This window comes from Lygodium microphyllum, chromosome 29 (genome assembly GCF_053477565.2).
Source record: "Lygodium microphyllum isolate KBCC chromosome 29, Lygodium_microphyllum_v1.1.10, whole genome shotgun sequence".
Lineage (NCBI taxonomy): Eukaryota > Viridiplantae > Streptophyta > Polypodiopsida > Schizaeales > Lygodiaceae > Lygodium > Lygodium microphyllum.
The window spans coordinates 110,457,705-110,483,003 of record NC_141163.1 but is presented as its reverse complement, the minus strand read 5'-3'; the positions used below and the strand labels follow the sequence as shown (position 1 = coordinate 110,483,003).

At 42.3% G+C, this 25,299-nt stretch overlaps 1 protein-coding gene across 1 annotated transcript in view; it reads left to right on the top strand.

The window, feature by feature from the left end:
* The window catches only part of LOC148011017 (LDL receptor wingless signaling/trafficking chaperone), a 60,556-nt gene that overhangs the window by 882 nt on the left and 34,375 nt on the right, over positions 1–25,299 (top strand). The window contains exon 2 of the mRNA XM_087671758.1: positions 717–845. Within this exon, the coding sequence (XP_087527884.1) occupies positions 717–845 (129 nt within the window). The remainder of the gene's footprint in view (positions 1–716; positions 846–25,299) is intronic.

Genomic DNA, 25,299 nt, shown 5'->3' with positions numbered 1-25,299 from the left:
CATATAATAAGCAGATCATGACCTCCTTCGCTGTGCAATGTGCTATCTAAGAAGATCGTATCCTTCAACTCTTCTCCATCTGTAAAGTAGCACTATGTATCCTTCGCTGTGCAATGTGCTATCTAAGAAGGTCGTATCCTTCAACTCTTCTCCATCTGTAAAGTAGCACTATGTATCGACTTTCCTAATCGACATCTGGTAATAATCACGCAACTGATGCGTAGCACACTTTCTTCTTTATATCATGCCTTGCAACTTCAACGAATCTCGTGCAACTGATGCATAGGCCATTTCTTCACATATCATGTCTTGTAACCTTAAGCAGTCATTGAGAATGTCACCATCACTGATAACGGTCATTTTGGAACTGTAAGTGTTCTCATTATGTCTTTCGAAACTGATGCAAGGCACATTTCCTTTCGTCATGTCTTGCACCTTCAAGAAATCCCTTCAAAATCTTGGGTGCAAGCCTAGATTCATTTGGAAATTTGGGGAAGCAAATATGGCTTTTAAAAGCTATACAAGTAACCATGTGCTGTCAGGTATTGTGCTGCCACTGCCAGGGAATGACTTCGAAAGATGGCTTCACTCCATATATATTTCACGGACAGAAAGAAGGGGTGATCCTGAGTTGGTTAATTGACATAGAAAACATTGGTGCTTTTGGTGCCTCGTACAATCTAATATTTCTAATATTGCATTCAATTTCGCTGCAGGATGACATAACCGGGATTGCTAAGAAGTGGACAGACCTTCTCAGGACAGGTTCAATCAATGCAAAAATAATGGCAGTGGATGTAAATACCATTATGTTTATCATCGAGGATGGACAAGAGACAGTAGAGGTGGGATTGTCTTTCAAAATATAACTTTATTAATATGTGGAGTTCCTTCAATATGATATGCACTTTTTTCAAGCAGCCATAATGAACTAATGTAGGCAAATTTTTATGAACAGCTTAAGTATCTTAAAATGGATGCCACATTTGAATGCGTGTGCCCTCTTTGAAAACTCAATGCATGTTTAAAGTTCTTATCTGGGGTATTATTGTCACAGTAGTGATATCACACAGTTATTCATGGGCAATGCACTTCTTGCAGTAGTATTATTCTGCACACCTGTATTGTCATTGCCAGAAGGATTGCTGAGCAGCAGGAAAGGGGTGCGTTAAACTTGGCCTCCTTTCAGTTTCAGATTAAAGTGCCAGTTCAAATGTGCCTTACAAACAGAGGCCTAGATGGCCATTCTACTTGATACAAAGCCCTGCATCACAAGTAATTACTGATGTTTATGGAGAAGAAATATTGGCCCAATGCAGAAATCTGTCTATCTGCAAGAGAATTTCTGCTGAGCAGCACACACAGGCGCATCCTCTATACTTTGGTTCCATGCACCTCTCCAGTGCATGTGTTGAAACGAAGGCCACTCTTGTGCCAACCATTGGACTGTGTTTGGCACACCAAATATTCTAGGGTGAGTTACTTGCTTGCAGTGTTATTTCATCCTTTTTTTGAAAAAAAAAGAAATGCTGAACATATGAAGAAAACAGTAGAACCACCCGAGCTAGGCTGTTGAGCACCTGGATAAGCTGGAAAGACCCTTGATATCAACTATTGAGGTGAATCCTGTGGGTTGAATTTCAATTACCCTCTCAAGTTTGTGCAGTATACTGCCATCATTTGTCTACTCTCAGGCCGTTGTGCAGCCTCTAAAGAAATTGATCCTTTCTTGATTTTGCTGATATTATGATGGTGTTTAAAAAATGTGTGGAAATCCTTTTTATATTCTCTAGGCTTGTCTTTACCACTCATTTGCTCCTCTGCTTTTCTTATATTTATGATTTGATCTTTTAGAAATCTAGACCATCGGTTGTAAGGTGCCAACACCCTAATGCAATGAGAGAGAAAAAATGGTGGAAAGTCCCTCAAACTTTGATTGAATGGAGCAATAAAATCCTTTAAGAGAGCAAGTGCTTGAGAAGGATGCAGAGACAAGGGAAGACCAGAGAACCCGCCAAGTGCTTCATGCAGCGTCCATTGTGCTCTCACTGTTGCCCAAGCGCCCCCCCTCCCCCCCACCCCAAATCAATAGCACAAGAGATCCACAAGCAATTGTGAGCAAAGAATGAATAGAGTAATCTCAATCAAGAGTTGGCACACACTCAAATGACTTGGTCCATTCTCTTATCTTCGTTTTATACATGCTTTTGAGGCTTTCCATCCATGCACACACATGCATATGTTCTTTGGTAGTATACGTTCAACCACATATCCACCCACCATATCACATGCATACATTTTAAAATGCTATTTATTTATGTTGTCCTCTCCCTTGTCCACATTCCCTGCTTTTGGCCATCCCCTATCCTTGATCCCGTTTCCATCCCCGTTCTCATCCCCTGTCCCATGTCACTATGCCTGTATGATTGCTGTTAGCACATCTTTGAATCCTGCTAATGTGGCTTTGGTTATAGTTTTTTCCCTCTTTGCTTCTCTGCTCATTGTCCATATGGGTCATGATATTTCAAAGTCTTGTGCACTAGATCCGAGTGCCTTTGCTGCATCATGAATGGTCTTTGTAAAAAAAGCATTAAGTTGGTGTATGCATGATGGAGGCTTGTCGTCCCGTCCACACACTTTTGAGATTCTCACAGCTTGGGAATGCCACCTAGCCATTACCAAGTATGGATATGTTGTGCCTACAGTTTGCTACCATGGCATTACCTAGTGGGCCTTATGGTAATTTTGCTATGCCCTAGCCAACTTTTGGATAGGGCTCACGTGTCCTTGTGCCTCCACCTCCACCTCCACCGGCACCCCATGGAAATATTCATGTTCGAGTGCCTTCGCATCAATGGCACCCATTGGACACTTCCAGTCTATTTTTGCTTACCCACCTACTCTTTGTCTTGCTCCTACTTATCCCCCTTCACCACCTCCTACTTATCCACATTATCCATCTTATTTCACCTATCAAACATCTCATGGTTCTTCCTCATTAGCCAAACATGCCTTTACTAACAAGACTTCTTTTAACGGATTGAACTTCACTATTTGGTTAAATTTGATGAGACATGTTTTTGACTCCCAGAACCGATGAGATATTGTGCAAGGGTTGGAACCCCAACTTGATTTCACACTTCTTCCATATGAGGTCGTTCGCTCATGGAAGGCTAGGAATGCCTCTGTTATTGTCAAGCTGATGCAAGGCTTATTGCTTGAGTTACATTCTCAACTTTAGTATTTTGATTTAGCGTCAGAGTGTTGGGTACACTCGATTGACCGCTATCAGCTTGGCATAGGAACAGTTGAATAAATCTTGACCATCAGCTCTAAAACTTTCATTGACAGAGATGACATGAAAGTCAAGTTGGTTGAGTATCGACGATTTTTTATAGAGTTCTCTACCAAGGGGGCTTCTAAGTCCTCGGAAGATGAAGTCACTTTGTTCCTTAACAAGTTGCTGCGAAAATACTTCCATTTTGTGTAGCAGGTGATCTCACAGTCCACCATGCCCACATTCTATGAATATGAGTGATAGCTATTGTGTTACGCTCGATTGTTCAATCAGTTTCATAGTATGATCCCTATAGAGGGGGACTCTTGTTGCTTCTTCTTAGAGGGAGGAGCAAGGGAAACAAAATCAAACCTCAATCAAAATTAGAAGCAAAATCAAACTTAGAATCAAGCTAGTGAGATCCAAGGGAACACCCAATCTTTCCTAAACTCGGGTGACATAATGTACCTAAAAAGAATAGGTATTGTCAGCATCGTCAAAAGGATGGTGAATTTGACGATGAGTGTCGATCAAAGGCAAGAGGTGTAACACCAATCCAAAACTCAAACCAACCTCCCTTTTCTTCCTCGCCTCCCCTCACCCCCTACAATCGGGCAACCCCCAGCAGGGGCAATGGCAATGCCAGACCTACTCTGCCACTCGTCATCTATCGTAGTCTACGTTATTCTCAACGCTAGAGGGCATGTCAGATTGGTCTATAAAGGCCCACATCGTCTCCATAGAGACGTTTGAGGATGTGAGTCTCGTTCACATATGTAAGTTGCCTCGTGACAAGGTGATTGCAAAGGCCCACTCATCATAGCTGAGTACTTTAGCTACTCCTCGGATTGTGGATATTGGAGCTACTCATCATATGACCCCGTCTTGGACATTTTCATCTCTCGAGCCCTTGCAGTCAGGCTAGTCTATGTTGCGAATAACTCCTCAGTCAAGATTAAGCTCATAGTCGTATCAGTTTTGCCACTGACTAGGGCTTTGATGCAATGTGAAGATATGCTAGGGTTTGTACAAAGAAAACACAACATTTACGACCAAGATTGAAACACAAAGATAGTGACAAGCAAAATTCGAACCCTAGACACAAAACACAAAACGCAAATGCAAAACTCAAAACCCAAACATAGAGAAAAATACAAAGAGAAGAAACTTTGAAGTGAATGAATGTTGTAAATGAATGTAAGAGTGTATAGAATGCCCAAAGATAGAGCAATGGAGTGTCATAGAGTGATGTCCATTGGAGACGGATCCCAAGTGCTATGACTACTAGTTGGAGTGTGAAAGACGAGGAAAACGCCAAACGTTGATCATCAGGCAATTAGAAGATAAAGGCGACAACAGGGATGATGCCTAGAGCAAAGGTCGGAAATTGGAACTATAAATGCAGCAATAGAGCTGTCGCCTAGAGGAGGGAGACCACAACCAGTTGTCGCCTGCAAAGAGGAGAGCAAACACAAGCTCTAGAAGGTCGCCTAGAGGAGTGGAGGGCCGCCACGTGACGCCTGGGATTGTAGAGTCCAAATGCAAGCAGCAGGAGGGGCAGGCGATGATGGGGATGCCGAACACAGCCAAGTGTAGGGCACCAAATAATGGGCGGCAGCAATGGATGAAGATGCTAAGCATTTAAGGAGTTGTGGAAGGAGTGGCAACAGTTGCGAAGGGTAGACCCCCACGTGGGTGAAGGTTGATGGTTGAAATCCACACAAAAAAAACGAGGGTGAATACCGCCTATCTATTATAGTTGTTGAAGGGTGCCCCAAAAAATTAGGGTTTTGGGGGACTATTGAAACTCTCTTGAATTATGCACCACTTTTGTGTTTTTCATTAATTAAGTGTGATTTGGGGCTGTTTAATAGTGCTAATTAGTTGTAAAGCGTGTTTTAGCTCAACATTTCATGTTAGTCCCAAAACTGAGCCTAAAAGGAAAGACCTACAATGTTTACTTCAAGGCGTCCCAGCGCAAAGCAGTCAGGGCATCAAGCAATGGGTGCATGCATGTTGTGAAGAAATGCTCTAAACGTAGAAAACACAAAACCAATTGTACAACAAAGCATAGATTGATAAACATAGAACATAATTAGGGCTAGGGTAACTCAGAGACAGTGAACACAATAAATAATGAAGTAAATGAATACTCAATATACAATATTCATGTAGCAAATACACTATACAATGAATATTGAACCTCGAACTCTCGTATCTCTGGGATTAAGGCAGAGGTTATGAGTTGGAGAGTGTTGTACTCGGAATGGATCTTGAAACGTAGCAAGGCAGCTTCCATGTGCCGAACACTAACAAACATAGCTAGGAAAGGTTGGATATGATGCAGATGGTAGTGCAGGAGAGATAAAGACTAAAAACGTAGGTACCTGAGGAGTGAGAAAAACTGGGCGACAACTATTGGATGCAAATGCAGCAAATAGAGGAGAGAAAAGTTAGGGTGGCAGCCACAAACAGTAAACACAGCATGGTGAGGAGAGAGAATGTCAAGGCGGTGGCTCTAGACTATAAATGCAACCTCCAGAAGGGTATGTGCAGCTGGGCAGCAAGTCAAATCAGTAGATCATCAGTGAAGAGCAATCGCTAGCAGTAGAAGAACCTCTAGATGTAGGCTGAAACTAGGTGCCAGATGGTAGTAGATGGCAGCGGGAAGTTTTGACCTCGATGTTCTTTGCGAACGGGGTGTGGGCAGCAAAGATACGGCTCTTGAAACCTGCAAAAACGAGAGTGAGGGAGAGTGGCGGATTGCATGTCTATTTATAGAAAGTTTGGGACATCCAAATTAGGGTTTTGCATGTGGTAAACAATAACTCTCTAGGATCATGCTTCTTTTTAAAATAAGATGGTTTCTTTATTAATTAAGCATGTTTTGGGGCTTTTTAAGTCAGGCTAATGCATTTTTAGCTCGACACCCACTCTCAACCCCAAAATTGAGCTGTGAGAAATAAGTCCTTTATATTGATTTTTTTTTTCCGTTTACCCTAAGGTGTCCCATTCCAAAGCAGCTAGGGCATTGGGCAAAGGGTGTATGTCGGCTGCTCAGTGACGTACCAAGACTACAAAGGCGATGGTTATCTTACCAAGGGAGCCCAAGTGATCACCCCAGAGTGGCTAGGGCATTGGACCAAGCATGCTTGGCCACTGTTGCCCAAGGGCCTACCAAGTCCTATAAATATGAATGGAATCAACAATGGACTTTTTTCTCTGTTTTGGGGCTTTGGGCTAATTGGTTCATAAGATTTAGCATTAAATGAGGGTTTCATAACAATGATCGTCCCATTGAGTTAATGTGTTCCGAAGTATGGGAAAATAAATATTCCCATGGCCTTCCAAAAACAAGCAAAACAATCCTACACATGGCTAGGATAAGTGCCTAGGGATTCCTTAGGGAGTGTGTATGTGCCAATCATATGGAGAATATGTGGAGAGAAAAATACTATGATGGGTAAGCTAGCAAGACAAGCAAAGTCAACATGCAAGTATAAGAAAAAAAAAGCACCTTTGGAGATTACCACGTGCAATGCCACGAGTATGGTGGATACGGGGTCGACTACTCTAAGAGTGACCGAAAGGGGATAAATGTGCGTAAATGCATGTTTACATGAGCAGAATGCCAATGCATGGTGTAATGTAAAGGAAGATGCAAGTTTTCATGCTCCTGCAGAGTGCGATGCAACGGTGCCACTTGGATAGTGCCCTTGTCGGAGAATTATTCACTTGCTCGAGTGCCCTTTTATAATCATGTCATCTTGACAGTGTGGATGACGTTACAAATATCCATAATGTACAATACAAAATAAGTAAATGTTTGAAGGTGAAAAGACTGTAAGTATCATCGTTGTCACTGTCAAGAGAAGGAAATCGCCCCCTCTCAAATTGTCAAACTGGAAGGAGAAGTAAGAGGGAAGTGCCCTCTCCCTTGTCAATTGGAAGTAGAGGAGGGTGTACCCAAGCTGATCCATGGTAGAAGGTATTGTAGAACTAGCCTGTTGACTGCCTTGGCCAAAATATCTACAAAATTGTCACTGGATGGCATAAACTCTAGTCGAATGATGCCTAGCCTAACTTGCTTTCTGGTGAAGTAGAAGTGAACCGCCACGTGTCGTGTTTGAGGGGTGATGATAGGATTGCCCACAAGAGCAATGACACTTTGGTTGTCACAGTAGATAATTGCAGGCGACTCGGAAGAAAACTAGAGTGTACCCAACAAGTTCCTTAGATAGATGATCTATGTAGTACCATCAAAGAGAGCTCGATACTTTGCCTTGGTCATGGAAGCCGCCACCTTCTCCTGCTTATAGCTAGCCCAAGAGATGGATGCTGTGTCCAAGGCATAGAGGTAGCCTCCACAAAAATGCTAGGTGCTAGGATCTCTCACCCGGTTAAAATTAGTGTACCCTTGTAAGTATAAACCATGACCATAAGTTAGTCCATAATTATAGGTACACTGTAAATATCTTAACACATGAAGACAAGCAATGCAATGAGACATTCTAGGTATATTAAAATACTGACTAAGCAAACTAACTAAGTATGCAAGATCTGGCCTAGTATGAATCCACCAAAGTAATTTTTCTACAACACAATGATAGGTATGAGCATTAAAAGATTGACCCGAGGTATCCTTATGCAAATGGACAATGAGATCTAGAGGCGTGGCCACAAGTCGTGTTTGATCAATGCAAATCTGTTCCACTAGTAGCTGAAGGGCGTACTTCTGTTGGGACAGAAATATACTTCTCTCGGATCTAATAATCTCCATCCCCAAGAAATAAGACAACAAACCTAAGTCTGTCATCTCGAATGTAGAGCAACGTTTTACCTTGATATCTACTATACCCGTAGAATCTAATCCAGTGAGTAATATATCATCAACATATAACAAGATATAGTTGACCCTTGCGCTAGTAGTGGATACATAGATTTGGATCATAGGGGATAGAATGGTATCTATGAGTCCGTAAGAACTCGTCGATCTTGTGGTACCAAGACCTTGGCGATTGCTTTAGTTCATAAAGAGCTTTCCGCAAGTAAAATACCTTATCGGATTGGTCAACAGAAGAAAAGCTGGGAGGTGGCTCCACATAGACTTCCTCCTCCAAATAACTGTTCAAAAAGGCAATTTTGATGTCCATCTGATAGATCGGTCAACCATGGTGAGTGGTGAGCACAACCAATAGACGAAAGAATGTCAACCAAGCGGTAGGTGTGAAGGACTTAGAAAACTCTTGAGAGGTAAACTCACCACCAGAATCACTTCTCATAGTACCCCATGTGACGACAAGTTTGCAATACCCAAGCATTGAAATACGTGAAGGCATGTGACTTGTGCTTAAGGAAGTACACCCACATGTATGTAGAGAAATCATCCACCATTAAAAAAAAGTACAATGCACCATTCAAGGAAGCAATGGCTATGGGACCATAAAGATCTACATGAATGAGCCCAAGGGGTTCAGTAGCATGAGTGATAGATTGCCGAGGAAAGGATGTATGATGTTGCTTACCTAGTTGACATGTTTTATAGACTTCTCGAGATAGTTTTAGGCGTGGAAGGCCCTCAACCATCCCTTGGCACGACAGAGCATAAAGAGAGTCGTAGCCAAGATGTCCTAAGTGAAAATGCCAAAGACGCTCAGAGTTCGTGGGCTCTCGTGTGGTGACCAAGGTATGGAAGCAATGGAACTCCAAATCATCGGCAGTCAGCTTGGTAAGAAAATGTGTCATGTGGTAAAGGCCATTAGGCTTTGCCTTGCTAGACTTTGACTATGGTTATGGTGAAGAAAATTTCTTGCCCCAATTGACAAAGTTGCTGAACGGACGACAAGTTCACCCCAAGCTGGGGGATATCGTAGACATCATCCAGTGAAGTAGATCTAGACTGTAGTCAACGGGAAAACTGATGCGACCTTGGGCATGAATCTTGACAGAGGAGTTGTTTCCTATGCGAACACTCTTAGCTGTAGGGCCTTGGGAAATGAAAATGTTTGCTATAGGAGTCATATGATGGGTAGCTCCATTGTCCACAAGCCAAATAGGTGTTGAGGTGATCGGCTGTGACGAGTGGGCCTCTGCAGATACCTCATTAGAAGGCAACTTGTAGATGTGAACGAGACTTGTATCCAATGTCTCTAAAGAGACAATGTGGGCCTTTGCAGACCAATCAGACAAACCCTTTGGAGTTGAGTAGTTTGTCGACTGTGATGATTGATTGATGGCAGTGTGGGTCTAGTCTCTGTGAAGAAAACTGCTAGGGTTTGCATTGAGGACACACAGAGTGTACGACCACGATAGAAACACAAAGAGACAGACACAGATAGAGGGCAAAACTCAAACCCTAAACACAAAACTCAAAACTCAAACACAAACAGAAGAAGGGAGAGAGAGAACACAACTCTGAAGTGAATGAATGCTGTAAATGAATATGTACAGTGTGCTCAAGGGTAGAGCAATGTCGGAGTGTGACGTCCACTGGAGACGGATCCCAAGTCTGTGACCACCAGTAGGAGTGCTGAATAGTGAATTGCAGCAGGCTGGTCACCAAAACTCAGCAGTTTGGAGGCTGGAAACTGGTAAACGCAGCAATGTACTGCTGATCGAAGGCTGGAAACTGCGCACAGCCTTTTGTAAACAGCTACCGCCGATCGGAGGCTGGAAACTGCGCACAGTTTGCTGTTAACAGCAGGCTGAAACAGTGTTTGATGTGGCTGGCGATGACTGGATGATTAGATTGCAGTAGATGATGATGACGCCAGCAGTTGACGTCAGCATGGATGAAGGCGCCAGCAGCAGGAGCAAACACGGATGGAGTGGCAGCAGTCTTGAGGGCTGGACAGCCATGTGGGAGGAGGCTGATGGCTGAAATCTGCACGTGGAGTGAGAAACTTGCATAGACGGAATGAGGCTGAATGGGGGCAGCCTGTCTATTTATAGATGTGGAAGGATGTTCCAAAAATTAGGGTTTCCACTGAACTCTCTCGAACCGCTCCCCATTTTAGGGTTTCCACTAAACTCTCTCGAACCACTCCCCATTTTAGGGTTTTACTCTAAAATCACATTTTTTAGTGTGTTTTGGGGCTGTTTAAGAGGCTAATCAGCAAGTAATGCATATTTTATCTCAACAGTCTCACCATTGGCCTTGTTGGGGGGTTGCCACCACCTTGCTTTCCTTGTTGGGGGTTATCTGACCTGGGTGCGAAGGTCGTCTAATCCTTGGATTTTGGTCGTGTGTCTCTTGCCTTAGATTGACACTCATCGTCATAATGGTTAGTCTTTTAACAATGTTGACAATACCTATTCTTCTTAAGTACATTCTGCTATCAAGTTTAAGAGGAGATTGAGTGGTTTCTTGGGATTCACTGGCCTTGTTTTGATTCGGATTTTGAGTTGAGTTTTGTTTGCCCTTGCTTGGTTGCCCCCTTTGAGAAGATGCAACTAGAGCTCCCTCTATCAAGGACGTGTTATGAAATTGATTAAACAATCGTGTGTAATGCAACAACTTGACACTCCTCATAAAATGTGACTATTTGAGACTGTGAAATCTCCTATTGTACAAAATGGAAATATTTTCTTGGCAGGTTGTCAAGGAACAGGGTAACCTAATCGTTAGAGGACTTAGGAGGCCTAGTGGTTGAAAACTCAGCGAGGAGACGCTGATACTTGGCCAATTTGACTTTCAAGTCATCCTTGTTTGTGATTTTAAAGTTTTGGAGCTCATGATTCAAATTGATGTGACGGGTCTTATCCTGTGCCCCATAGCGGTCAATCAAGTGTACCCAACGCTTAGATGCTAAGTTGAAATGCTGAAGCTAAGAGTGAAACTCAGGCAATAAGCCCTACATAAGCTCGATAATAGTGGAGGCGTTACGAGCCTTCCATGTGTAGACAATCTCATATGAAACAAGTGCGGGATTAAGTTGGGATTCTAACCCTTGCACTAAATCCCATAGATTCTGAGAGTCTAAGACATGCCTTATCAAATTTGACCAAGTGGTGTAGTTTGACTTGTTGAAACGAGTCTTGTCATTAAAAGCATGCTTAGCGGACGAGGAGCTAGAACCATGAGGTGTCTGTGAAGATGGATAAGTGGGGTAAGGTGGAGGATAAGTTGGTGGTGGTGGTGGAAAAGGAGGAGGGGGTAAAGGTGGATAGGCAGAAATAGGTTGCTAATGTCCAATGAGTGCCGATTGTTACGAAGGTACTGAAACGGATATAGGTCCATACGATCCCGTAGGGGGAGTGGAGGCACTAGGACATGATAGTCTTGTCCAAATGTCGGCTGGGACACAACATAATGACCGGATGGTCCACTAGGTAATACCATAGAGGTAAACTGCGATACCAAACAATCCACACTGGAGATAGACTCTTTAATTCTAGACTCTTTATTAGAATATTTGATAAAAATCAAGTACGATGAAATAGACTTTTCATTGCTTTACAAATTTGTACATGAGATCAGATTGGAATAGAGTTTTCTTTCACTTCTACATCAAAAGATACATTTTTACCCTTGAAAGGGAATCTAAACTTATTTTGATTCCAATCAATGGTTGGATCTATTCTTCTATGCCAAGGTATTCCTAATACAACATCATGATGACCAAGATCTCTCATGATAGAACTCTTATGATCTACATAATGTCCTATCTCAATTTATAGTTTCCCAAAAATGGGAGTAACTTCAGACTCCATTCCTTGAAAAGCAGCACCTGATATTTCTGGTGTTCCAAACCTTTGCTTTGGTAGATGCAGAGCTTCGACAATCCGAGGATGGATATAATGATATGTAGAAAAATGAATGAGAATAGGTTGACTAGCAATCTTACCCCAAGCCATTAAAATCTTCATTTTCTCTGATGGAGTTTCATCCTATTGCAAGGATTGCTTAGGTACAACATTTGCTTAAGGTATCTTTTGGGGCTGGTTTTCCTTCTTTGCCTCATGAGGACATTGACTAGCCATGTATCCTTTTTCTCCACAAGAGAAACCTAGTCTTTCTCTCGTATATTTTGCTAACTGCTGATATGTTAACTTCTTTTTGGATGGCAAAGGTGATGTATCTCCATTCTTTTGCTTTGGTTTTCTCTTGTATATTCTGCTAACTGCTGATATATTAGCTTCTTTTTGGATGGCAAAGGTGATATACCTCCATTCTTATGCTTTGGTTCTTGTTTATTTGATTTCTTTTGGTCAAACATCTTGGTCTTCTTCCTTTGTGGTTCTTCTTTTAAGGCTCTACCAAACATCCATGGCATATGTAGTCCTTCAGCTTCTAAGGCTGCAGCTTGGGCTGCTTCCAAAGTATTAGGCTTTGTCATCTTGATAGCTTGATGTACCATTGGATGTAATCCATGGATAAACTTTCTCATCTCCATATTGGAAGGAACTTCATGAAGAGATGTAAATTTAAGAGAAATAGATGTAAACCTGTTGATATGTTTCAATATTGTCTCCATGGCTTTTGTAACTAGCCTTCCTTCCGTGGATGGGTGGTGAATCCCTGATTACAACTTAATTACAGCAGCTAACAACGAATGAAAATCTGAAAATACAAATTTACCTATTGAGCTTGGACAATGCACACCCGATTGGCCCTAAAATTGACGCCCCTTTTGGTATTTCTTTAGCTTTATTGAAGAAAAAATTGATTTACAATGGGATTCTCCCGATCCCCTTCTCAATCCAAACTCCCCTTGCTATCGAAAGTGACCAACAAGTCTTCAATCAGATTTGCCCCTTGATTCGGGCAATCAATTGGCCTTCATCCACTTCAAAGATGATGGAAATGCCCCAAATTCAACGGTTGGCTAGTCCTCCACGTGAATTTAGCTAAAATTCACCTCCAGTCTTGAAAAATCCAAGTCTTGGAGCTTCCAATTTTTGGCACGCCTCTAGAGGCAGTTGCTAAACCCTAATTTTTGCTGCAAATTAGGGATTCTAGCAGAGAAATCTGAAAGTTCTCAGCCTCTGGTGATCTCAATGCTGTAATCTTCAGAGCAAGGTTGGAAGATGAGAGAGAATGCTAAGGAGAGAAAATTCAGACTTTCTTCGCAAAGAACTGAAGAAAATTTGTCATTTACTGTTGCTGCCCTGTCTTAACAGCTTGTAGATGCAAAGAACTAAAGAAAATCAGTCATTTATTGATGCTACCCTGTCTCAACAGCCTATAGATGTTGTCACCTGCTATTGATTGGTCTTCTTCTATCCTTGACTGCCTCTCAGAAAGGTCCTTCAATGGCTGCAAATCAGACCAACAGCATCTCCTTCCTCTCTCTTGTAGGTTGAATATACTAAAAATGCCTCTCTCCAGTCTCTAAAGACGTTTTTCAGTCTTGCATGGGCATTTTTGACAAGTGGCAGCCTTCCCAAATGGTTTTTCTAGCATTATCCATAATTAAATATGAATTTTCAATCTTTAAAAATTGAAAATTAATTTAATAATTATTTTGGTGCCTTGAAAAATAATCTAATTGGCCAATAATTAAATTGGCTAGGCAACTTCCATTCTCGAGTGTCTCTACACCATCTTTGATCATCAGATTGGTATTATGTACCATTAAATACTACTTCTCTAGTGTCACCAAATTGACACTTATGGCTAAATGAATGACCTAGGCCAACAATTGATACTAGATACCACCAAGAACATGTGCAACATAACTTATAACAACTTTTGCCTTTGATATCTCGTGATTTTCTCGAGTCTATGGCTCGTAAATTTACTCTAACCTCAATTACATCTCACATGTGTAACAATTACTTAACCATGTGATAAAAAATTAATCCATATGTTAAGTGAGGTTTCAAAAATACATGTCCTCATGATAGCTTTGCTTCAGCTTATCCCATTCTTGTTGCACATTGGTTTCAAAGGATGAAGGTAGAAACTTCTTGTTGAACATTTGTTTAAACTCTTTCCAAGATTTGGGTTCCTTTTTCTCTTGAAGAACTTTGAGCCACTAATTCAAAGTGGGATCCTTTAGATGCATTTTAACCATTCTAATTTTTGGTTTTTCTGTATAATTGTCACCACTAAAAGAAGCATCAAATTTCTAGTAAAATACACAACTTTGTGAGAATCTCTCTTACCATAGAAAACATCAAACTTGATGCTCTTCTCTCTGGGCTTGATATCTCTTTTAGCATGTTTTTCCTTTGCTAAAAGTATCTTTGGAGATTCAGCTGCCATGGAAATGGTCGGTTCTTTAACTTTTTCCTTACCCTTCTCCATGGAGGAATTCTTGGGACAAGAGGAAGCAGCTTGTGTACGATGAGACTTTAAAGTTACCGCTTGGGTGGATCCTTGAATGATAGGTGATGTGTTATCTTTCATAGACTTAGTTGCATGAATAACATTTATATCTTTTATGTTGACACGATCTCCTTGGCTGATTTTAAAGCCCCTTGCTGTTCCAATAATCAGCAAAGCATTCAGGCAAATTGCCCCTTGATTTTCACCCAAGACTTGCTCTAATGGAACCCCAACTGGTCAAATGCTGTTCCAAATTCACAAAAGATGGGTTGGCATCTGAAATCCTCACAATTCCACGAATTTCCGGTGCTGATTTCAGTGTAGAATGCCTTTGATTGATGGCAGGGGTCCCAAGGTGGCTGCTAAACCATAATTACTGCTGTAATTTAGGGTTTAGAGTAGTAGACTCTCTGCTGTCCACCAAATTTGGCTGTACTCTGCTACCAATGGCTAAGAATTGCTGAGAATGCTTGAGCATAGACTGGAGGAGATGAGAGAATGCTGTAGAAAGAGAGAAAATCAGCTGAAATGTATCTTTTGATTCGTAGCTCTGATGACAAATCTGATGGCACCAACAGCTTCAAAAGGGGGGGTAAAACACTAACTTGACTGGCGAGCCCTTCTCTCCTACTGTCACCTCTCTTGAGGTGGAAGAGAAATCCTGCTGCCCCCTGTCCTGTCGCGGCGCGCGATCAGTCGTCATCGTCTCTCAAAGCCGAATCTGATCACCCCCTCTCCCTCTACTAAGCTCCGAATGGCTGCCATTTAGCTTCTACCACCCTCCAACAGCCTTCTCCCTAGTTGAAGGTGAAAGTTTTGCTAAGTGGCAGCCTTCCTAATGCATTTTCAGCCATTAAATTAATTTTTCCAAATTAATTAATTTTGAAAATTAATTTCAGCCCTTTTGACCCTGCCCAAAATTAAATATGCCCATCTGTAATGAAATTTGCTAGGCCATTTGCAACTTGGAGTGGTTTCCAACCTTTGTTCACCCTTAGACTAGCATTAATCAATTAATTAATGCTAGTTCCTAGTGTCACCACTGACACTTAATGGCCAAATAATTGTTCTAGGGTCCAACCTGGCACTAACTGACCACCAAAACCCAGTTGGTATAACTTAACACAACTTTTGCCTTTAACACCCACTGCATCCTTGGGGTCCTTGGCCCGTTCCCATGAAATAACTGCCATGTGCATCACATGTGCTATCAACCTTGCACATTTTATTAATAACTTAATCAAATGTTACTAGCAAGATTAAAGCATCTCAAAATTTCACGTCCCTGTGACAGACCTCCCCCTTGAAAACCTTGCAATCGTCTTTGATTGGACTACATTGGGCCAAAGCAAAAGTATATAGCACTGGAATTTCAATTTGGCACGACAATCACCACAACATTGGCCACTATTGTCGAACCGTTGCATATACGCAAAACTTATTGAAAATTTCCAGCCAGCAAAACATAATAGAAAATTGAAAAACAGTCCAAAACTATTGCTAGAAACCATTGGATGCATCCATAACTCATGTTTCTCAACCGTTTTGACTTCAAAACCACAATAAAGCATATTCTCAACATAAACCATGGCTGAAACTGTCAATGAAATTCGTTTACACGCGGCTGTCCATGGAATCAGCTGTAAATCATTAAAAATGAGCGTGACCTGATCATAAACTGATCATGGACTGATATGAGAATTGATCACAAATGGCTGCAAATGTGACTTCAAACTGATCACAAGCTGATGGTAAAAAAAACTGATCAGAAACTGATACAAAATTGATCCCAAAGTGATCATAAACGGGTCTCAAACTAATAAAAAACTGAGCTGAAACTAATAAAAAATTGATCTCAAAACTGAGGCAAAAACTCATGCCAAACTGGTCCAAAAACTCATGCATAAGTATAGTCTCAGAGCCGCAGTGACAACCATACTCATATACATGTATCTCACAGTGACTAGTACACCGAGTAGTGACCTCATGGCAGATATATTGTTAGCACAATACCTTGGATGCATGTTGAATACATCCGAGATCTACTACATATGAGAGCTGTCCAAAACTGGTGGAGTGGAGTGCTACCTCCCCCCTAAGCATCAGGCAATGCTCCGGACCCCCGCTCTGCTGAATGTGAGTAAGCCTGATCCAAAGTCGGCTCTAACTGAAAGGCATCGAGATAAAGTTGCAACAACTAAGGATGGTCTGCCAAGTCATCCTCTTCCATCCATTTTGCATCCATTGGTGAATAGTTTTGAAACTTCACCAAATATCTTCTGGAAACTTTACCTCTGACCTTCCTTTCCTTATGTGCCAAAATTTGCTCGGGTACCAAGATCTCATCTAGTTCCTCAACCTCTGGCTGAATTTCAGCAGATACATCTTTTGGCACATCACCACAAAAAGGTCTCAACAATTTGACATGAAAGGCATTGTGTATCCGCCAATGTGGAGGCAATTTCAGCCAATATGCAACATCGCTGATCTTTTCCAACACTTGAAAGAGCCCATAGTATCTCATGCTTAACTTCGGATACAACCTCTCTCTTCCCTTCATCTTTTTCAGCCTTGTCTTTTCGAAACGCAACAATACATAATTGCCCTCTGCAAACTGCAAAGCACATCTATGGCGATCAGCTGTCCGCTTTTTCTTGTCTTGTGATCTCTAAAGTGCATACTTTATCTTTGCATAGGCTGCATCCAAGCTTTCCACAAAGCGATTAGCCTCAAAGATCTTATCCTTAGTGCGCAAAATAGGTGGAACATTCTTGCCACCCTCAACCACCTCAAATGGAGCCTTGCCAGTGGAACTATGCACTGTATTGTTGTATACAAACTCAACCAATGGCAAATACTGCTCCCACTGTGTCTTGTGGCCTCAAACATAGCACCTCAAAAGATCCAACATTGTGGAATTTGCTTCCTCAGACTGACCATCTGTCTGCGGATGAAAGGATGATGAGAATTTCAGCGTGGTACCCATATTCTCAAACAATTCCTTCCAGAATAGACTGGTCATCCGAGGGTCTTAATCATTGATGATCGACTCAGGCATACCATGATACTTGAAAATGTGCTGCATAAATAATCGTGCCATATGATTAGCCTTTATCTTCTTCCTCACCGGAATGAAATGGGCTTGTTTGCTACACCTGCAAATAATAGTCCGTATCCTATCATTTCATGTAGGTGTCCTAGGAAGCTCAAAGATAAAGTCCATAGCAATGCTCTACCAGGGCCTATCTGGAACAGGCAAGGGTTGCAACAAGCCCGGCATCTTTTGCCTATCATGCTTTACCTTCTGATATATGATGCATGCCCTAACATACTGCTCTACATCATGTCTCAAAGCTGGCCAATAAAAGAAATGCTCCACTGCCTTGGCTGTGGCATCAATACTTCTGTGTCCTGCATATGGAGGAGCATGACTTTCAATGATCACCCTAGGCCTCAACTGCTTTGTGACACACAGTCGTCCATGCATCATCAGAAATCTCTCTTAGCATAAAATGCTCATGCCTTTGGCTATTGCAAAGCTGATCATAAACATTAGCAAAGTCTGAATTAGCAACATATTGCTCTTTCATGGCATCCAACTCAGTGTGATAAACCATAGTGACGGCTGAAATTTGTGGCTTACGTGACAGTGCATCAACCACAACATTCTTTTTACCATCAATGTGTACAATCTGAAAATGAAATATAGAGAGAAAATTTGCCCATCTCATATGCTTCTGTGTCAACTTTGTTTGCGTCAAAAAGTACCTCAAAGTTTGATGGTCAGTCTGCACTGTAAAATCAGCCCCCAACAAATAATGTTTCCACGTAGACAGTGCATGAATTACAACCAAGAGCTCTTTCTCATGAACCTTTAAATTCCTCTCTGCACCGTGGAGAATTCGGCTCTCATAAGCCACAACTCGGCCATCTTGCATAAGGAGAGCCCCAATGTTGTTACCACATGCATCACACTAAACCAAAATGACTTCATTAGATCAGGCAACACAAGCACAGGATTTGAAGTCATCTTTTCCTTCAACTTTTCAAATGCTGAAATTTCCATTGCTGTCCATCTAAATGGCACATCTTTCTTTTGCAAAGCATGCAATGGAGATGCAATTTCAGCAAACCCGCGTACATACTTCCTATAGTAAGAACATAAACCCAAGAAGCTGCGGATCTCATGAACATTCTTCAAAGCTGGCCATAGATGTATTGCTTCAACCTTAGTAGGGTCCAGACGAATACCATCAGCCGATACAATATGTCCCAAGAAGTGGATTTCATGCAAAAAGAATTCACTCTTCTTGTCATTGATAACCAGCCTATGCTTACGTAGCTCATTGAAAACAATGTCTAAGTGCTTTCTATGCTCCGTCTCATTCTTTGAATAGACAATCATGTCATCAAAGAAAGTACCCTCAAATGCTCTATGTGGCCGAAAGATGCGATCCATCATCCGATTAAGTGGTAGGAGCATTCGTAAGTCCAAAAGGCATGACAAGAAATTCATATAACCCAAAAGATGTTCTGAAAGCTGTCTTAGGCACATCCTCCAGTCTAATGCGTATTTGATGATACCCACTTTTCAAATCTATATGGTTGAATATTGCCGTCCCCTGCAATCTATCCATAACATCATGGATCGGAGGGATCAGAAAGCGGTTCTTTATCGTGATCTTGTTCAGAGCACAATAGTCAATGCACATACGCCATGAACCATCCTTTTTCTGCACCAAAAGCACTAGAGAATAGAAAGGAGATGAGCTGGGCTGAATCAACCCTTTTTCTAACAGCTCATTTACCTGACTCATAATCTCCTCTTGTTGGGCTGCACTGACTCTATAGGGTGGTTTATTAGGAGGCTACTTCTAGGGATAAGGTCTATGCCATGATCTTCGGGTCTTTCAGGTGGTAGCTGCCTTGGAAGTGACTGAGAGAAGCAATCAGCATACATTTTCAGAAATGACATGCGATCCTTCTCTAATTTAGACATATTTTCAACATTCTCACTATCATCCTTATCCTTAGAAAAAACTAAATACGCTGAAAGATGATTTTTCATTACTTTAGAAATAGCAGTTGTAGATACAACTGGGACAGATTTCCCTTTCAACTTTACATCAAGTGTGAGTGTCTTTCCCTTATGTTGAATAGTGATCTCTTTTGCATATGAATCAATCACTGTATGCATATGGTGGCACCATGGCATACCAAGCAACACATCGCAACCCTCAAGTGGAGCAATGTAAAACTCTTCGTGTTTCACATATCCTTGTATATCATAGAGACAGAGAACGCCCGTTCCGGCGCATAGGAATGGATTAACGTGTTCCGGGAGGTACGAGCCCAGAAAATGCTGGCGAAACGTTTCCTCCCGTTCCCTACCCCGTTCCCTACCTCGTTCCCGATCGTTCCCTGGCCGTTCCCGCTCGTTCCCTGGCCGTTCCCTGTTTGGAACGGCCGTTCCAGCCAATGTAATTTTTTAATTAAAAAAAAAAAGTCGGCAGCACGCTACTCCCGCCTGTTGTCGCCCTCTACTCTTCCACCTGTGCGTGTCGCCTGCCTGCGTCTCGACATTCTGTCTGTCGCCCTCTCCCGCCGCCTGTCGCCTGCGTGGAGAGTTGCCCTTGTCGCCTGCGTGGAGAGTCACTTGCCGCTCCATGCGCCCGCCTGTCGCCTGCTTCTCCACGCTCCCGCCCGCTCCCGCTCCCGCTCCCGCTCCCGCTCCCGCTCCCGCTCCCGCCCCGCCTGCTCCGCCTCCTCCGCCTGCTCTCGCTTCACTCACCTGCAGGCTGCTCCGCTTGCCACACCTACCTCGCCAAGGCCGTAGGCGTGCCTACTTCTGCCCACCTGACTCTCTCACCTGCCTCTGAGTCTTCCGCCTACGTCGCGTGCTGCACACGGTACACTTTGGTTGAAATTTTTGCAATTTCATTGAACTTTGACGCATGGATGTTGAAATGTTGGCTGCAAATTTCTGTAATTTCATTGAAGTTTACTGATTATTTGTCACTTCTATATAGATGGAAGTATTGATATCTATAGGATCTTCATCATCCTGAGCAGGTACTTCGTCAACAATTGGACGAAGTTGAAGCACTACTTGGTCATGGTGGGATGAGGTAGATGCAGGGGTGCCAATGAGAGGTGGAGGGGCTCGCCCTTGGAAATGCAAACTTTGCCCTTATGCTCGTATTAGTGGGGCTGATAAAGTGAGAGCCCATCTTCTACATGAGGAGGGGAAAGAGGTGCGTTTTTGCACCAATGTATCAATTGAGAAAAGGTAGGAGTTACTTGACCGTATAGCCACTTCTATGGGGAATTCACATGCCAGGAGGATGCCAAATATAGGAGTGGATCCAACAACATGGACTCCTAGGCCAGCAGGGCATGGTGCTTCATGCAGAAGACCACTAGGATTAGTGGCTACGCAGCCTTCTCGTGGGCCATCAATAGCAACAGGTCGTGGTGTTAAACAGAGTTCATTGCACACTTCATGGGAATCAAAGAAAAAAGAGGAAACAGATGCCGCAGTGGCATGCTTTTTTTACCATGACCATATTTCATTCAAATCAGCCAGGTCACCTTATTTTTTAAATATGGTGACAAAGATTGCAGAGTATGGATCCACATATAAGCCCCCTCCATCAGAAACTATCAGGACTACATTGCTTCAAAAGGAGAAAGTAGCGATAGAGATTGCAACAGCAAATATTCGCAATCAATGGGCAAGAAATGGAGTGACATTGATAGCAGATGGATGGAGTGACACACGCCATAGTTCCATACATGGTGTTGTTGCATATTCTCATGGAGATGTATACTTCATTGGTAGTCATGATGCTTCAGAGACTGGAAAGAGTGCAGATGCATTGGCATCCAAGTGGTGCGAGGCAGTGCAGTCTGTTGGGGCAGAAAATGTAATGCAGTTTGTGGCAGATGGTGAACCTATAAATAGGGCAGCAGGAAACATTTTAATGGCAATGTATCCACATATCACCTTTAGTCCATGCATGGCGCATTGCTTGAATAACTTGTTGAAGGATATTGGGGACTTGCCATGGATTGCATCTCTTGTTGCGAAAGGCAACAAGATTATCACATTTATATGTAATCATTAGTACTTACATACTGAGTTTCGCAAGAGAAGTGACAAAGAACTTCTTAAATACTCGGATACACGATTTGCATATAACTTTCTTATGCTTGGTCGATTGCACTATGGCAAAGGTGCAATTAGGGAGCTATTTGCTAGTGATGAGTATGAAAATTGCACTGGGGCTGCCACTGCTACTGCTGTGTTATGTAATGCATATGTTTCTGATAGAGATTTTTGGGATGAGGTTAATCGCACCAACCAAATGGTTGATCCTATTATGCACATGTTGAGGCTTGCAAATGGCATGGATCCATGCATTGGGAAGATCTATGAAGGTATGGATCGCATGATTGAGAGGTTGGAGAGTTTGGAATCAAATGCAGATAGGTATGAGCAGATCAAGGAGTTATGCATCAGCAGATGGAATGAGTATGACTCTCCTATGCATGCTGCAACATATGTGCTTGATCCTGAGTTTCAAGGAAAGATGCAAGAAAGAGACCTTGAGGTGGTCAAGGCTTGGAACACATTGCTTGCAAGGCTTTATCCAGCCGTGAAATGCAACGCAAAATTAAAAATCAGCTCTCTGTATATCGGCAAACATTAGGGATGTTTGGTATAGAGGATGCACTAGAGGACATGACAAATATTGGGGTTGCTTTATGGTGGGAGGACTACATGGCAGAAGCTCCAGAGTTGCAGAGTTTGGCTATTCGTATTCTTAGCCAAACAATTAGCTCTTCTTGTTTAGAGCAACTATGGAGCTCATTCAATCACATTCACTCAAAGAAGAGAAATCGTCTTGGTACAATGAAGATGAATGACCTAGTTTATGTGAGCTCCAATCTTCGCTTGCTAGCTCGTACATCAGTTGCAAAGGTTGATTCTTTTATATGTTGGAAAAAAGATGACGATGATGATGATAGTGATGATGATGGGCAGGATGTTGTTCAGCAGGATGAGCATTCAAGCACAGTGGAGCCATCTTCCATGAATCAGAGCACTTAGTAGCTAGCCTTTTGGAACTTTAGAGTATTGACTTGGAAATTGAAGCTCTTGTAACTTGGATCTTTACTATTTAGGCTTTAAAGTTTAGTGCATATTTTGTGTTTTTGCAATGCACACTTGTTGCTAGTTGGACTTATGCAACATTGTTGATTACAATGTTGAATTATGAATGCGACAATCTATTGGTGGTTACAATGTTTTGAATCTTTATTATTGTTGAAACTTGATTATTATGTCTCTAGACTCTAATTTCATGAATTATGGTTGATATGATTTCTCTCTCTAGATTATATATATATATATATATATATACACCGTTCCCTCTGTTCCCGTTCCCTCACTTTGGGCGTTTCCCCCGTTCCAGGGGGTCCCGTTCCCGTTCCCCGTTCCTGGTAACTATGTTGTATATGCAACCGAAGCTTTCCAATGAGTGGTGTGATAGGTTTTGCATGACCCTTACATGCCATTCCAACTTCCCCCATGGCTCCAATCTCATCCTCTTTGATGCCTAGACGGGCTGCCATGTCAGTAGAGATGAAGTTGGCTCGTTCGTCATTATCAAAGAAGATCAACGCATGCTGATCCCTAATTTTTCCCCATGCTCTGCATAACTCAGTAGCATCACCATTGGGTTGATCACTAACAACTTCGGCACCAATCCCACTGATGTTTTGGGCCTTTTATCCTTAGGATCTCCCTGATTTTCTGATTTTGTAGCTTGCTGCCTATTGGGATAGTTCTTGGCGATATGACCCTCCTGTTCACAAATATAAAGCATTTATTTGCAGCTATCAATTCCCTACGTTGTGCTAATGTTTTTGAGCCCTTTCTTTGTTGTTTTGGCCTTTTTTCAGGCTGGTTTTCAGATACGCCCCTTTTCTCAGCCTTAAACAACTTTTTATTGGGCTTCTCCTTGCTCTCATGGAAGCTCGAATCCTTTCCATGCAGCAAAGCATCGGTTGTAGCAGCAGTCTCTATGAGCTGAGACATGCTAGACACGGTGGATTTTATGCAAAAATCCCTGATTCCTTTGGGCAGCCCACATACATATTTTTCCACTTGCTCATGAAGGGGTACGACACGATAAGAAGTGATAGGCATCAATGCATCCCAAAACTTCTTATTGTATTGCTCTAAATTCTTGCATTCCTTAGCATTAAGCTTGTTCCAAGCTATCATGATGTCCACCTCAAAGGTACTAGTCAACCAATTCGATGCAAACATTTGCTTGAATTGTACCCATGTTGACGGTGCTCTACTTTGCATCAAGAGCGTGGACCACCACTGCAATGCATTCCCCTTCAAGAAAGTGGCTGCCTTTCGAATCTTAGAGGATTCGATGAAGTTTCCCCCTGAATAGGCTGTATCAAGCTGCTGAATGAAGGTCAAAGCTTTCAGCCTATCATGTGCACCACTGAAGGACTCAAACTTCACTGCTTTTCCACCCTCATCATAGTCTTTTGTTGCCCCTTTGGGAGTCAAGTTGTCATACACTGGCTGCTGCAAAAAAGGTGCATTTGCTGTATTTACATCATGACCAAGCCCAAATGAAGCATTTGGATGACCAGCAATCATTCCTTGAGCCCCATAAGCATTCGGGGGTGCAGATGCATTGCCAAACATTCCACTTTGTGCCCCAGGCATCAAGCCAATGCTACCATACATAGGGTTTTGCACATTTCTAGCCATACCCGAAATCAATGGGCCTTGCACACCATGCAATGGCTGCTGCATACCATAGGGATTTGTGCCATGCATTCCCGTATGCGGCCCTTGGCCAACCATTGCATGAAAAATTGTGCTACTATCGAAGTATCTTGGCTGCCCCATTTGGCATGCATGCCCGGTTGTCCAAAATCCATTGGATTGGCACTTCCATAATGGCCTTACATTTGCATTCCTTGCCCCATAGGTACCAACTGTTTAGCTTCATTGGCCTCTTTAGGAGCTTCAAGTGAAGGATTTGGCACTACCTTCGGTGCATCTTGTTGTTTCGAAGGTGTAGAAGTTGACTTCTTCTTGTTGCCCTTGTTGTCCTTCGGAGCATTCAAAAATCGGGTGAACTAAGGATCCTTTGCCAATTCAGCAAAGAGATTTGTTGCTATCCTCATCCAATTCTTGAATTGGTCATCAAATTCCTCTTCACTTTGTTGGTCATCTACTCATGACGGCTGGAAGGTTTTGCATCTTGCCCAACAGCAACATTTTCAGCTTGTTGTCCATCATGAGAGCCTTGCCCAAGATTAGTCATTGCATTTCCTTCATTCCCATGAGAATGTCCATACTGAGAGGCATCATCACTGCTTGATTCCATCTCACTGTATGAAGACATGTTGCTGTAATTTCTCAGCTGAGCACAAAAATCAGCACTAGCACAAAGCTTTGGCTTGCAATTAGGTGCCTCGGGCTCACCAAATCAAGAGATTGAGTGATTATCCAGGCAATGGAACCATGAAACCAGCCTTCCTTCTTGGATAGGGTGGTTTAATCTGATTAAGCACTTAATTACAACAATTAGCAAATGAACATAAATTGAAATGCTCACTATACCTTCATAAACTTGGATAGTGGACACCCTGTTAGCCTCAAAACTGGCGCCCCTTTCGGTACTTTAATTTCAATTGCTGATGGATAAAT